Below are 16844 nucleotides of genomic sequence, written 5' to 3' on the forward strand. Positions count from 1 at the left end.
GGAAGGTGGAAGTAGATTCTTCAAGGGTAGTAAGAAGTGACAGAACTGCTTGGAATGTTGCCATCGTGAAGGGACATATGCAAGAGACATTGTAGAGCGCTAGTCAGCAGGGCTTAGTGACACCTCGGAAGGTAGGGGCAAGGCATGGGTGAAAATGGAACGTTCTTTGGTGGTGGTGGTCTTTGGAAAATGATATACTCTTGGTGTGAGTGAGTTGGATTTGAAGGGAGAGTTAAGTCTCAAGCTTATAGAATATAAAATATCAGGACAAAAGGAGTTTGGAGTTCTAGATCAGGAAATGAGGACAGACTAGGGGTAGAGACTTAAGATGGATCCTTGTAGAAGGGATGGTTGAATAGTGGATGGAATGTCTGAAAGAGGGCTCATAATGAACATGGAGGAGAAAACCAGGGAAAAAATTCAGAGTGCATAAGTTATAATGTGAAGAACTACTGAAAGTTTTATTTGAGTATGAGTTTGAAAGTATTATAGGGCTTCTGACATTTATGAATTTCAGCCAGAATAGAGGTGTGCTTAGTTATACATACTTAATGGAACTCTCACTTCTTTGAGCCCTAAGTAAATCTAGCATTGCCGGTAAATGCATTCACCAGAAAGATCATCAGGGTGCACTCACGCACTCACTAATTCCATTTGTTCACCTATGACCTTTGTTTATTTTCCTGCCCCAGTGAGATTTGTATTTCCCAGGTACATGTCTAGACAGTTTAAATGCAAGGCATGTCTCACAGCTGAAGATTCCTGTGCCTAGCACCAAGACTACTTTGTATTCACAAAAACTGACAATGCTAATGATGGTTTCTCCCTGGATGTTTAGAGTCATTTGTTGGTTCGCATCTCTGTGGCATTTCCAAAACAGAACAGTTATTTACATGTTGCTCTTTAATGTTTCCAGAGGTTTTGTTTTGTTTTGTTTTTCCTTTTCTTTTCGTTCTAGTAAGAATGGTATAGGAGGTGGTGAGGAAAGAGTGTCATTAAATTGTTCTTTGTTAGGAGACTGTTTTATACCTCCTTTCATTCAGTCCTCTAAAAATGTTGGTATGTTTCAGCCCGTGAGGTTGAATATTTCATTAGAAGCCATTAGGGGAGTTATTTTAAAGGCAGATTTTGAAGAACCTTAATCACTAATCTACTCTGTGTGCTGAAACTCTGAGTGAAAGGGAGAACAGCTTTGTGTTGCTGAAAATTTCTGCTACTTCGTCTTCCATCTTGTTGGCATGGTTAAATATTTAGGTGGACAATAGCCCTCCTTCCTTATTCGCAGGGGAGAACTTACAAGACCTCCAGTGGAGAATGTGGATAGTATCAAATCCTATATATACTATGTTTTTTTTTTTTTCCTATTCGTACCTACCTACGATAAAGTTTAATTCATGGGTTAGGCACAGGAAAAGATTAACAATTGTGACAATGTATCATAATAGAAGCCATGTGAATTTGGTCTCTCTCTCTCTCTCTCAAAATAGCTTACTGCACTCACCCTTCTTCTTGAGATGATATGAGACGATAAATGCCTATATGATGAGATGACATGAGGTGAATGGCAGAGGTGTTGTGACATAGCATTAGGCAACTGTTTGTTTTCCAGTGATATGTCAGAACTTCTTCTGTCAAGCACAGGTAACTGAGACTTCAGAAGGTGACACTGAGAAGCAGAACCAGGGATAAGGGGGACTACTGTATTTCCCAAGTTTAATTAGAAACTTCAATGTTGTGATTGAAATACTATATCAGCCATCGACTAGTCATCTTTTACTTCTCTTACAGCTTTCTGCATTAAACAGTGCTAATGATCTGTCAGGTTCTGAAATGGCAGTTTTTTACTGCTGTTGTTCATGCAGATTGAAACAGTTATTTATTACTGCAGCCTGTTCTTATTGCCACATAAATGGCTAGGAACATGTATAAAATCACTTTTGAGGCTGGGTTCAGTCAAATCTGTACTCTTGTATAAATGCCAAGATGCTGTGTCATAATGGTAGTCGAGTATATATGTATCCATTGGCTATTATAAGAAAAACCAGCCCTTTTATTTGACTCTAAGTGTTTAGTCACCTCCCCGGATCGGCATGCCTTTGGCTTGTTTGGTTTGTTTGTGGGGAAGGAAGGATGGGAAGCTGAGAAGTGAGGGGAGGCTGGACTATACCTGAGCTCTTTCCTGAGGCTGTATCGGTCCATGATGGATTGTGGCGTCTGTGATAGAATCAGATGATGGAAGCACAGGAGCGAAGAGAGCAGTGCACATGAGTGCTGATATTGTAGAAGAGCTGCTAGAGACCAACTCTTCATTTTCCAGCAAAGGACACTGAAATCAGAGATCTGAGGTGTTACGTCTTTGGTCACATAGCTAGTTAGTGGCTGAACTGGAAGTAGTACTTGGATTTCCTGATTCCTAGCCCAGGCGTCTCTTCCACATATCTTCCATGTAGATATGATGATTTCCACTAAATTCAGAATTTTAGTGATGATTACTGGTTAAGCTGTTGTTACTACCCCCCCAACCCTGCTGGGTGATACATTGAAAGCATAATTAAGCATTTAAGAATGATTTTTTTTTCTTAATTTGTAGGAAATCACCTTTGAAACAGCCTTTGGAAACATGAAATACATACTTCAATCTTGACTTTCCTGACTGAAAAGAAGTGTTGAATATCCGTACTTTGTGTGTGTTAAATTGTTGCGGGATAAATAGAAAACAGCTTCCATGTTTTATGTTCCAGTTCATTGACGGGATGAACCGTGCTTTTGGGTGTCTTGGATTCAGCTCTTCAGTTATAACTTGGATTCCCCGTTTTGTCTCCACAAATCTCAGATGAAGAGACATGTTTTAGGGTAGCCAAAACTCCCTACCCAGAATGGTTTAGGAAAAAAAAAAAATTAGAATCATTCTAGGATCACTAGATTAAGCAAGCTCCTTGTTTTGATTCTACTCTGGGAATAAGTGCTAACCTATAGAAGACAAAATGAAGATAAAATGAAGCTTGTCCCTCTCCCTCTGCCTGCCGCTCTGCCCAAAGGCATTAAAATTATTTTTTAAATATTCAGATAATATTTTTAAAGATTTTATTTATTTATTTGAGAGAGGGAGAGCACAAGCAGGGTGAAGGGCAGAAAGAGAAGCAGATTCCCTGCTCAGCACATCAGGCTCCCTGATGTGGGACTTGAGCCTAGGATTCCATGAAGAGGACAGGCCTGAAGGCAGCTGCTTAATGGGCTGAGCCACCCAGGGGCCCTAGATAATTGTGGTATTTTTGTTGTTGTTGTTGTTGTTGTGTTTTGTTTTGTTTTGTTTTTAAAGATTCATTAAGATTTTTTTATTATTATTATAATTATTATGTAAGAATATTATTATTCTGCAGAGTGGGAAGCCAGATGCAGGGCTCGATCCCAGGACCCTAGGATCATGATCCGAGTCAAAGGCGATGCCCAACGACTGAGCCATCCAAAAGCCCCCCATATAATTGGTTTAACAGGACTAGACAGAGCTATAGTTCAGAAGCTCGCTCCCATAGTACATTGCTTAAAACTTTGAAAGATTCAGCCGCATTGTAATTGGTACAAACCTGTATTGTTTGCACTACTAGGTATGTAAGCTTCATAATATCTGTTATTACTAAGTCTCTGTATCTTTAATGAACATGCAATCATTGTTTGAAATGAAGTTTTGGGGGCGCCTGGGTGGCTCAGTTGATTAAGTGACTGCCTTCAGCTCAAGTCATGATCTCAGAGTCCCAGGATCCAGTCACGCATCTGGCTCCCTTCCCTGCTCAGTGGGGAGCCTGCTTCTCTCTCTGATCCTCCCCCCTCTTTTGCTCTCTCTCTCATTTTCTCTTTAAAATAAATAAATAAATAAAATCTTTGAAAAAAAAAAGAAATGAAACTTGAGATCCTATAATATTTTACTATAGACTTAGATGCATATTCTAATAAAATTTCTGGAGAGAATGACTCAGTTAGTTGAACATCTGCCTTTGGCTCAGGTTATGATCCTAGGGTTCTAGGATCGAGTCCCGCATTGGGCTCCCTGCTCCGTGGAGAGCCTGCTTCTCCCATTCCCTCTGCCTGCCACTCTGCCTACTTTTGATGTTTCTCCGTCAAAATAAAAAAAAAATAAATAAAATGTTTAAAATCAAATATCGTATAATTAATGACATAGAGCGTCTATTGCTGCTGCTGCTGTGACTAGCACTGTTAGCACTGTCTGCTACTAGGATGACGATGAGGGTGGAAAGTGAAGATCACTCTGGAAAGAGTGATGAGTAAAGTACTGAGCACTTTACACCAATCATGCCACAATTTAATCCTTGCAAACGAAGTTCCATGTGGGTTAAGTTCTTTGCCCAGGGTCATGCAGCTAGCAGGGAGGCCAAACTCTCGAGTGCACACTTTTAACCACCGTGGCATGCATTGGTTTATAACCGAGGCCCTGGAGAGACTCTGAAAAGCCTACCTTCTGTTTCAAATCATGAGGGCATTGTTTGATTCAGTTCAGTGAAAAAATTAAGCAAGTTATACATAAGTTTGCATTCCTAAAAATGACTCTAGCTCAATTTGTTCAAGCAAAAATTTTTAAGCAACTCCTACAAGGAGGAAAAGATACCCGTAATTGTTATTGATGATCAGCTTGGGGAAAAAGAAACTGCAAACCTCTAGAAAAAGCTATTAGTAGTGCCAATGAGAGCTCTTATTAAAGTCTTTATTTATTAGGTACTAAATAATTGTACGGAGTTAAGTCACATCATGATTTATGACAAGTTATTATTTCATTTTCCAGTGGGAAAATGGTATAATGAATAAACTACCCCAGAATTGGAGCTAATGCAGTGTTTTACAACATCATATAGTGTCATCTATATACACATCTTTGTGATGAATATTTAAAGTTTCTATATTAATTGCAAATAATCGAGTCAATATGATGATTTCCATTGGTTTGAAAGTCATCAAAAGCATCATATTTCATATTTTAATAAGAAATCTTCATTTTAACAAGAAATCACTTTCTTTTTCTATGTACACAGTTTTTATTTGATTACATTATGACAGTAGGTATGCATATGTCACCAGAATTTTCCTATTTCAGTTTCCTTAAAAGCATAATTCAAAAGGTGTGTTTTAATTTATGCTTTCTATATTTTGAGAAAAACCTGCCATGATCTAATAACATAATTTGGTTTTCTTTTCACCTAACGTATTCATTATTTTAATGAGCATTTTGGAAAAATACTTGATATAAATTTTCCTAATCCTTTTTTCTGACATCTTCAATGACAAAATAGTGACATTTAGAAGAAACTGTTGTAAGAAAGACACCATTTGTATCCCAATTAAAAATAAATTTCAGAAAAAGAAAAAAATTAAGTATCACATTTCTAATGTTAGTCAATTAGCCTAAGAAAGAAGCTATGGCAAAATGTCATACCTCTGGAGTGGCTTGCTGTCTATCTTCAAAATGAGAGTCAAGGGGATAATAACAGTATGTCTCACAATTCTCCCATGTTATGATGCCGCATTTATTCTGTATATTTTCTTGTCCAGGAAATGAACATAGAGAATCTTAATGGTTATTCATTTTATTTTTGTATTTCATTATTGTTCACCAGAAAATTCATATGTTGAGGATTATAATGATGATGAAAAGCTTAATAATAAAATAACCATCATCGTTAAATAGTTTTTCAATGACCCATATATGTGAAAAAGATAGAAACTCGGATTTCCCATTTTGCTATTTGGTTACCTTAGTTGATTCTTTCCATCTTTTTGAGTCTCTGATTCCTTATCTGATGAAGTAAAGGGTTGTACTAAATTATCTCTGGTTAACTTCTCTGCATATACATTACTTTTCTTATGTTTGCTGGGAGAGAACCTCCTTTACATAGTGTCTTAGGAATAAAAATGGTGTTAGGGAAAAGGCACAGAATCAGATTTTGTGGCCAATGGCCAGTCAGAAAGGAATATAGGGATGTTTATATTTTTTTTCTATTTTTCTATTTTATTCAACTATATTTTTCTTTTTTCTTTTTCTTTTTCTACTTTTTTTTTTTTTTAGATTTTATTTACTTACTTGATAGAGAGAGAGCGCGCACAAGCAGGGGCAATGGAAGAAGTAGAAGCAGGCTCCCCACTGAGCAGGGAGCCAAATGTGGGGCTTTATCCCAGGCCCCTGGGATCATGACCTGAGCCTCAAGCAGACACTTAACAGACTGAGCCCCCCAGAGCCCCCAGCTGTGGTTTCTTTAACTGATGTACACAACATCCCATACACTTGGTAGAGGAGATCCATGGTTTATGCTGTTGTGGGGATATGATGTTGCCAAACAGGACACCAACGCATGATATCTGTGCCCGCTTCTAAGAGCCTGTAAGAGGTTTCACCGCCCTGAGGTAGCTTTGACAGTCCATGCACTTACCTCATCAACTCGTGGTTAACCAGGTTTTTGTTTTTGTTTTTAATTAAAAACAACAACACTATTAACATGTTTGAATGTTTTAAAAATACATCTGTTTCATTAAAACTAATGAAGGTAAAGAGCAATATTTGTGGTTTTAGCAAACAAACATGTTTGAACATACTTTAAGGAGAGAGAAGATGCTTACCTTTCCATTTCATTTATTTTTGGTTGCAGAACTTCAGATGGTGGCAAAGTTGTTGGCACCATAGAAGTCAGTGTCGTGAAGATGGGGGAGATTGAGGATGGGGAAGCCGACCACATCACCACAGATGTGCAGGGACAAAAGGTAGGGTCTCAGTCAGTTCAATGCACACATTAAATTAGAAGTGATCAGTTTTGCCAGATGCCAGAATCATCAACAACCCTGTGCACTATGAAATGTCATTATTCGAAAGCCAAATGAGAAATCAGCCTGGAACTGAAGTGCCCTAAGTAGGCTTCATTTGCTGAACCAGAGGGTCTATTTGCAAGAAACTATGCAAAGCCAGGTGCCATTCAGAAACACCTCTTCTTTGCCCCCGCTCCCATGTTGACACTGACTCCTCTCAACTGGAACAAAAGTATTGATCACTGCTGCATTCTGCCGTAATTAACCCTACAGTGAGCTGCACAGAAGATTCTGGGAGGGCTGTTGCCAAAAGTCACCGCTTCTCCACTCTCAAAACTCTTTAGAAAGAGATGCAATTTGAGTTGCATTTCATATGTATGGGAAGGAGCAGAGATTTAACAATGCTGCACCTTATGAAACTGCAGAGAGAGAAGTAGGAAATAGCGCCAAGCAGTGGGGACAGCTTTGGAGGAGGGGCGACACCAGCTGGAGGTGAAGTGGCTTCCTTGAAGCTGAGCATAAAGGTCCCAGTGCATATCAATATGTGTCCAGAACTTCTCCTTTCTATTCTCTAAGAAAGAGAAACTTGATATTAAGTATTAACCTAAATTCCTGTCTTAGGAATGCAATTGCCTACTTTACTGAGCCACAGGGGAAGGACTTAAAACTGCATCTTTTCAGGAAAGATTTTGTATATACACTGTAATTCCTACCTTTTCATAAAGGAGTATTTTCTAATGATAAGGCCTTTAGTGGCTTACTTTCTGGCTTAGTGGCCCTTATCTGGGAGCGTATTTGATTTTGGGTGCTGAGGAAACATCTACATGGGAAATGGTGTTTCTCTAACACAATAAATATTGACTTTACAAAAGAAATCTAAGATGGCCCTTCAAAAGAATATTGTTCTTGCCCCAGAATAAGCTAAGGTCTGGTCTGCTGGCCCAAGGCTTATTGTTCTCTGTTCCCCTGCTCTCCCTCAGAACACAGTGAGGTTCCTGAGAATATTCCAGGGAGGCTCCAAGTTCGAATCAGTTTGCCTGACAAAGGGAGGGCTGCCCTGAATTTTGCAGTAGACCCTCTCAAGGTTTGTATATTCAGAACACCAGTGGTGGCTCTTAGGATGTGTGCTCCTGAGTCCCCAATTGTGGGACCCCTTCATTCGATCCCTCTTTCCTTTGGAGTTCTGTATAAAATGGGTATTAGTCATCACTGCATGAATGCTTGCATCAAGATTAAGGAGGAAAGATTTGGAGGCCAAGTGGCAGACTGAGTACAAAAATAGACAAGACTGCCTAGACCTGTGGCAGTATGCCAGGAGACCAGTAGCAGAAGCACTTCCCATTTCAACACAGGCCTATTCTGACTGCTCCCAATCTATTACTAGTCACGTCTCTATTTTCACCCCCTGACTCCTTTACTGTGTTGCTATTACGAGGCAGTGCAAATTGAATCAGACTCTTTTCATAAACAGAGAACCTGACACCCAGGAATATGCCCCATCAAAGCCCCACATAATGTTTCTGACTTAGAAATGTGAACTTAAAAAGACTTAACTGAACTGTTCTAGAAATAGGAGGTGGCAGTGTCAGCATGTACCATGTACGAGTCATAAATTGACTAAAATGATAAACATATCAATCATTGTTGGTGTTAGTTCTGTCCTGTCTGGGTTCTTAGTAAACATTGACCTTTTGCGAATTTTTTATGAAGTTATAATAAACTCTGTTGGCAAGCCTTCAGAATCTTCATAATTCATGAAGAACATGTAATAAGGTCCACTGTGCACAATATTTAGGAGAATTATGTGGGAATAACTTTATCTCAGTGTTTCACAAAGGGTTATCAGAATTTTCTGGAGTGTTTGATAGATACACGCAAACTCCTTTGCAGATCTGCTTAAAATCTCTATGAAGTGTATTAACACAATCTCCTAATGGTGACTGAAGTCCTGCAATTAGTGAATGACTGAAACATAGGACAAGACAAAGGGACTGAAATTGAGGTTATTTGTAAAACAACACTACTCTCTGGAGTTTATATGAATGGACGACAAAGAAATGAAACTGTTAGCACCAGTCATGTGGGTGAGTGACACATGTCATTGCTGGCATAAATGGAAGTAGGTAGAAGATTATCGTACCTGTTTTAATCAGCTTAGGCTTCCATAATAATGAAATACCACAGACTGAATGGCTTAAACAACAAAAATGTATTCTATCACAGTTCTGGAGGCCAGGGAGTGCCAGGTCAATATACCAGATGACTTTGTTCCTGGTGAAGGCTCCCTTCCTGGCATGCAAACGTCCTTCTGTGTCTCACATGGCCTTTCCTTGGCACATGAGCACAGAGACAGCCAGTGAGCTCTGGTGTCTCTTCCAGCCCAATAGGAGGAGAGCCCCACTTTCATCATCTTCTTGATCTTTCATTCCCTCCAAATCCAGTCACATTGGGTGTTGGGGCTTCAGCAGAATGAATTTTGAGGAACACAATCCAGTTTCTAACAATATCCCTGATGTAAATATATTTGAATCTTTAATCTCATAAAACCTCCAGAGCCTGGAATAAAATATAAATGAAAAGCCAAGCTCTGTTCTCTCACATTAATTTACTTGTTTCCTTAAATCATATTGTTATGATACAGTTCTCATCAAGAAAGATGGTTCAGAAGGTCATTCACCATACCACACTGGTTCAAGCCTTTTTTTTTTTTTTTTAAGATTTTATTTATGTTTTAGAAAGTGAGAGAAAGGTAGAGAGGCAAGCAAGTGGTTTGGGGTGGGGGAGGGCAGAAGAGAGAGAAAAATCTCAAGGAGATCCCCTGCTGAGCACAGAGCCTGATGCAAGGCTGGATCTCACGATGCTGAGATCATGACCTGAACAGAAACCAACAGTTGGACGCTTAAGGGACTGAGCCACCCAGATGCCCCACTCAAACTTTTATTTGACTTGGACATACATACTGATAGAAGACAAAGCATTAAAATCACATAGCTAGAGAAAGAAAAATTCACAAGAGAAGCAGTAATGTGGACATTTTACAAAGTTCATATAATAAGTGAAATGTTACATTAGGTATCCAATTTTTTTTTCACATTTTGGAGTCATCTTTGACTCATTTCTTCCTCTCATAGGCATAGTGAGTATGTCAGCAAATCCTGTTGATTTTGACTTTTAATATATCCAGAACCCAGTGACTTTTGAGCCCTTCCCTCTTACAGCATTGTTTGTCACATACGTGTTTATGGTGGTCTCTTAAATGTCCCTTCTTCCTCCTTCCCAGCACCCCCATCATCATAGTCTCTTCTCAGCAGAGCACTTATTAAAATGTAACACGGAATATTTCATTCCTCCAGTGGCTTCCCAACTCCCTGAAAGTATAAACCTAAATCCTTTCCGGGACCTACTTAAAGTCTGCGAGTGTCAGCCCCCATTACTTTCTTCATCCTCTACTCCTATTCTTTGCTCACTTCCATCTAGCCTCATTAGTTTCTGGGCTGTCTATTAAACATTCCAGGTGCATTTCCAACTCAGGTCTTTCACTTTGTTTTTCCATCTGCCTTTTTAGCATTTTCCCCGGGGTAAATATGTGCTTCATTCCCCCACTTCCTTCTAGTCTTTTTTTTGCAAACTGTGACCTTCTCACTCTGCCTTCTCTGCCCTATATCCAAAATTGCCATGCCTACTGGAAACATTCTATCTCCTTTCTCTACATCATTTTTGTCTTTTGTACCTAACTCTGTCCAATATCACATATATTTTATTTATCTCATTTATTGTCTATTTCCCTCACTAGAATTAAATTCCATGAGAGAAAGATATTTGTCTATTTTGTTCTCTCCTTTACCCTTCCCCCTGGTGCCTAGGATAGAGCCTAGCACAGAAAAAATGAGTGAATGAGTAAATGACGTCAATTTTACCTGGAAGAAATAAAATCCAAATTTGTCTCCTAGAAAGGATAAAATTTGGCTGCATATAAGGCTGTGTACAAACTAATTGGTCCATAAATAAAAACTAGAGAGAGGATGCAGGAAAGAGTGCAGAATTATGAAGGAAAGAGGAAGAAACTTTTTTAAAAACAACCTTTCAATTTAAGAGTCAAGAAAAAAATATGCTGCTACAGAAAGAAAAATGAAAAAGGAAAATGATCAAATCAGGTGATAGGTAGGAAAACCAATGTAAGTAACAGCCAACAGGATCTAGTGAGATGGCCACTGCCCTCCGCTCTGCCCTGCCACAGAGGGGACTTGGCTTCTTGTCAGGGGAGGGGCATTGTTAACAGACATCCTCTAGTGAGGCTCTGCTGGGGCTGAATTCAGCTCCTGCCTTGTCTCCCCCTTTTGTTTACTGTCTTTATTATATTTGAATGTGGCACAGGGCACTGTACCAATGACCAAATTAGTGGTGATTTCTACAGAAGGAAAGAAAAGCCTTACATACTTATGATGGTGAAAGAGATGATATTAGTAGAGTAATATACATCTAATTTTTACTACGAGCCTGACCTGACTAGTATTTCGTGGCTCTTCTCAGGTCATTTAGCGCCCATATTTTGAAGTGGTGTTTAATTGAATATTCATTAGCCGTGGTCAGGGAAAAGGTAGAATCCTAGGGGAGCTAAGGACCATCTTGAAAAGTTCCATCGCTTTATTTTTCCCAAATACAGAAGTGAAAATAATATAACTAACTTAACTTTATATTTGCAGACATGTAATATTCATCATTCATTTATCAAACAATACTGCCTTCTGTGTTCTAGGCAGTCTACCAGGTTCTCCATGTTCAGCAGTGAACCAACTAGACACAGATGCTGCCTTCTAGGGAATTAAACAATAACAAAATAAGCAAGTAATGTATTGTTGATCAGATGGTACTATATGCTATCAAAAAAATAAGGGTACAAGGACTAGAGAGTGTGGGCTGTGACCATTTTATGCTGGGTGTTCAAGGATAGACTCCCTGGTGATGTGATATCTGAACTGAAACACGCAGGAAATAAGGGAGCAAGAAATGGGCATCTGAGAGGAACACGAATTCTAGGTAGAGTTAACAGCAGGGGCAAAGACCCTGAGATGGCAGCATGTCTCTAATGACTGGAACTGGGGGTTGAAAAGGAGAGTGGAAGGAGTTGAGGATAAGGTCCACAGGCAGGGAAGACAGATTGTATACTCCCTTATGGACCACGAGACTCTGAGCTAGGTGAAAAGACAGTTGAGGGTTTTTGACTACAGGTGTAAAATGATCTGATTCATGTTTTAAGAGGACTGTCCTGGCTGTTATGTTGAGTATGGCCTGAAAAGAAGCAAGGACAGAAGAATGGAGCCTCTTCATTGCAAAGATTCAAGGCAGAAATGAAGATGAGTTGATGAGGTGAATCAGAGAAAGTGAAATGTGGCCAGACGCCAGGTACCAAAGAAAACCAAAGAATACACTTACCATCTGTAGTGATGATGAAAAAAATCAAAGGAACAGGTGCAGAAGGACAGGAGATTTTGAGATGTTAACTTTAAAATTTGAAAGGGATGCATATATCCAGGCAGTTGGAGATTTGAGTCTGGAATTCACGAGATGTCCAAGCTAGAATTACATATTTGTGACTAGTCAGCTGGTATTTGGATGGTATTTAAACCATGAGACTGAATTAGATAACCAAAGTGTAGCAATTTGCATACTTTACACTCCTAAAATTGGTATTTATGTGGATTTTACCTATTAATATTTACTATATTACAGAATTTGCTTACTTAGGCTATATTTGTGGACATCTATCATATTAGTAATTCAAACAAGAATTGTTTAAAGCAAAGGAGTACACAAGCACACATACCATTAGCTGTCAGTGTATTAGGGCCTCTATGGAATTCCACTATAAGCTTATAAAAGAAAGAGAGAAGCAGATGAATAGTGCTTTCATATTATTATGAAAGTGACTTTTGTCTTCCCCTTGTGCCAGATGTTGCAGAAGGTGCAAAGGCAAAAGTTATCAGGGACCCCTGGAGACTCCAGGCCAAACTTTGGCAACCATAATTTGAGGAATAAACTAACACATGTAGAAATGCTGAGCCAAGAAGTACTGGTCTTTGTCCTTTCTGATCATTGTCGTCCTTATAATTTGGTTAATTTTCTAGTCCAAAGCAGGGCAAATTGGTATGTTAGTTGATAGTCAACATCATTAAACTCCAAGAAATTTATATATCTTATATGTCTTCCTCATGGTCACACTTACCATCAAATAACACTTTTTAAAGGACTCCTCAAAATCAGTAGGCTTGCAGTGAGGGCTGTGGGGGAACAAAAAGCATGTAGTGTTTGTTACTCCTGCTCAGTATCACAAATATAAAATTGTTGCACTGAAAGCACACACAGTAGAAGTGCGTAACCCTGAAAATATCCATCATAATGACAGCAATAAACAGTATACATAGCTCGGGCCTCCTTAAGCCTGTGTTTAATGATTCCAAGTCATTTTAATCTTTGCATACTCTGTAGCATGTAGCACAGTATAAAAATGATTCTAGGTTCAACTGTAAAAAAATTAAATAAGCTAGGCTGAGGAAATAAACACTGTGGTTCTTGGCTTCAGAACTCTCAATTTAAATAGTGACACAGATAGTGCACTTGGGAAACAACTGAAGAAAATAATTAGAATCCAAATATAAAAATATTAATTTAGTAAATATTTATTGGATTTTTCTGCTTATGTTCCATGGATTTAAATCTTAAGAGCATTGTAATAGTAAAGCTTTAAAATACAATAAAGATGCAAAATAAGAATGATATTAGGTTAAAATTATTCTAAATATCTGCCTTCTAGTGTAGATGGAAGATACAATGTATGAAAGTTCTATTTCTATATCCTTTGGTAAAATAATATAGATCTTCTGTTAGGAAACAGAAAGTTGACTTTGATTATGAAGAGGAGGGCTCCCTCCACGTAAAGAAGCAGTTTCTCAAGATAATAGCCTGATCCCCATGAATTATGGACTTCCTTACTAAAAGGGTTTAATATAAACCAGTTCTATAAATTATATTGTAGATGATAATCCTGTTTGGAAAGGAGGATGGCTCGAAGCTATATACCTAGTTATTATGCGGAAGGATGTGAAGGACAAATCACGAAAGGATTTGAACACCAGTCTGAGAATACGGAATTTGACTGGCCAGTAAATAAATACCATACATTGTAGAGCAGAGCACTGGTATGATGAATATAAAGTTTATGAAAGATTATTTTAACAGCCCTGTAAGGACTGAAAAGAGTAGAGGAAATACTGGGAATAAGAGAAATAAAGAATTTTAAGTATGCCCAAGCATCATTGCACATCGCTCTGTGATTTGGGAAGTGCATTTTCCAAATAGCTGTGGAATGAAAGAAAGGATCACCTCAGAGTTCTGGTTTGGTCAGGAAAGTGATTTAGAGGACATCAGATTCTAAAAGCTGTTTGCAGTTATTCATTCATTCAGTAAAGCGAACCTCAATAGAAGCACGAAAGAAATTATGAAAGCACATTTTTCCCTATCAAGAAATGTGATGCATGTTTATTATGGGGGAGTAAGTAGTGGACTATACAAATACAGAAGTAATATTTAAATCAATGCTTTAATTTATCTTTCTTCTTAAAATGCTTGATAGTTTTAAGCATTCCATCATTAACAGTGACTTCAGTGACCATGAGTCTCCAAGAGGGCCAGTGCCTGGAGAAGAAAGAGTGGAGGGAGACAGTTCAGAGATAACCCAAGCAATCTTGATACACCCTGCTGGGGAGGGTGACTTGAGCCTTTCTGAGTCTCTTGAGCAAAGCCATGCATGCTACAGAGGTTTGGCTGCTTCCCTCATAACTCTTCACCAAAGATGTTTCTGAGTTCTAGGTTTTGCTTTTATTTGAATTTCTTTGTTTGTCTGATATATTTGGTCTAAAAATTCCTCTCCTCTCTATTCAAACTACCACCCCACCCCCCCGCCTTTTTTTGGCTAGAGATAGAAGGAAACTCATGAAAAAACAAATGTCAGTCATGCTGGTATCTGTCTGTGTGAGAGTAAGTCTTTTGTCAGCTTCCTGGGGCCAGAAGAGGTGCTTCCTCTGTTAATTACAGTTTCAGAGGAAGTTAAGGAGAGTCCATCACTTAGTGCTGCGTTGTCTGGCATATTGTTACCCATTTCTGCTTCACTCCCCAGGACCATTGCAATGTGCTCTTCTGTGTTTCTTATTTGTGTCCAGAGCAGTGTTGGTTCTGTAAGAGCTCATGAGCATAATCTATTAATCATAGATTCTAGATTCATGATCTTTGGATCAGCTTATTTACAAATTATTTATTTATAACTCAGCAATTTATAAATCAGAGATCAATTTATTTATAAAGTTTCCTACACTTTATGAACAAGTGTGTGCATTGTTTTAGCCACAGAAGAAAATCATCTTTTGCCTTATGTAATTTTATGGTACAACATATTTTATCTTTTATTTAAAGCTTTTGCTTAAAAATCTAGAAAATAATTTGCTTTTTATTGATCCAAAACTATCCCAGGTGACAGAAATGTAAAACCATTCAGTTTATCAATGTGATTTGCTGCACTAAGAACAGATTTCTAGCATGATGGGGACAATCCTTGTCCATTTTTTGCTTTCCTTTCTAAGTAGTTTTTAACTAAGTAGTTTTTAACTATAACCAAGATGTAATCTATAATTATTCAATACAATCACATAGATGTTTAAATAATCACAAGTTAAACAAGTTTCATAATAAAGATAAAGCTGAAATAGTGTTACAAAAATGTCGTTCAAAACTTTTTGAAACCATGTGCATAGCCTCATATTTTGCAAACAAGATGGGAGAATTTCATTTCTTAATTTAATTATTTTCATATGTGTTTTTTTTCTTTTATTCTTCCCTAGTGTACACTGGTATGTGAATGTACAGCCCCAGAAAGTGTGAACGGAAAAGATAACTTACCTTTTTTGAATGCAGGTATGTATCTCAGTTTGGGAAACTTACGTTAGTTTCATATGAAGGTAAGTTTTAATTTCTGTGACCTCAGTGTTAAACTTGGGCAGCATCCTCACAGAATCATTTGTGAACACCAAGCAAATGAACTGGTAATCACTAGAAACATCATCACCAGTGGAGTAGGGATAGACATTGTTTCTAGTTTTTTGCTCATGGAGAGGAAGACTGAATCTGGGACACAAAAAAGGCTGAAGGGAAAGTTAAAATGAAGGTGACAACAGAAAAGAAAGAAAAGAGCTTTCCAGAGTGAGTGAGGCAACTCCTGAATGAGTTGCCATTGAGGGCTTTCATGGTCCATCTTTTATAGGAAACTGACCAGGGAACTTGGTAAATTTCTTATCAATATCATGGTGGATTATTGAATACCAGGTCTATATTTAGAATGAACATGTTGGATTTGTAACTATCATGAGAATATATAAGGCGTTCTTGTAAATATCATGTCTATTTCTCCAAATCTGGGATTTCTGTGAGCCTGGTTATATCTCCTTCCCATGGCCCCCTCCTCCCTCCCCCTACCTAGCCTGTCTGTCCCTTATTCAACATGACAATCCCATAAGAAAGATATAAAAATACTTTGGCTATTTGGCAAAAAAAATTCCTTTTAGCTCTGGATTTTGTATTATCTGAAACAAGACACATTAGAGGACAGTAAGCATTAGAAATATGAAGCTCTTATTTAGTTGGACTTTTATTTGTTTGAGAGAGAGAAAGGGAGAGAGGGAGCATGATCTAGAGGGAGGAGGAAGGAGTTAAGGGGAGAGGGAGCAGCACACTCCCTGCTCAGGGCCCGGAACCACCCAGGCTCCAACAATTAGAAAGGTTGACTTTCTAATTATAGAATTCAAAACAGAGTTGTTAAAACAGTAGATATATGGATTCAGTAGGAAAAATTCATATGCGCGTTTATACATTCCTGGGAGTGTATGTATAGAATGTGTTGCTTGCAGTAATATATTTGAATTTCAACAAGGCACTAAACCATGTGTTAAATGATAACTTTGTGAATAAAACTGAAACTTATAGTACAGTTAAAA

General features: G+C 38.3%; 1 protein-coding gene across 7 annotated transcripts in view; it reads left to right on the forward strand.

Moving 5' to 3' along the window:
* INPP4B (inositol polyphosphate-4-phosphatase type II B) overlaps positions 1-16844 on the forward strand; it is an 830572-nt gene that overhangs the window by 611836 nt on the left and 201892 nt on the right. For all 7 annotated transcript variants that reach the window (XM_044268013.1, XM_044268017.1, XM_044268010.1 and 4 more), the window contains 2 exons: positions 6651-6762; positions 15696-15768. In XM_044268013.1, coding sequence (XP_044123948.1) covers positions 6651-6762; positions 15696-15768 — 185 coding nt within the window. The remainder of the gene's footprint in view (positions 1-6650; positions 6763-15695; positions 15769-16844) is intronic.

The sequence above is a fragment of the Neovison vison genome, chromosome 11, assembly GCF_020171115.1.
Source record: "Neovison vison isolate M4711 chromosome 11, ASM_NN_V1, whole genome shotgun sequence".
NCBI classification, from domain to species: Eukaryota; Metazoa; Chordata; class Mammalia; order Carnivora; family Mustelidae; genus Neogale; species Neogale vison.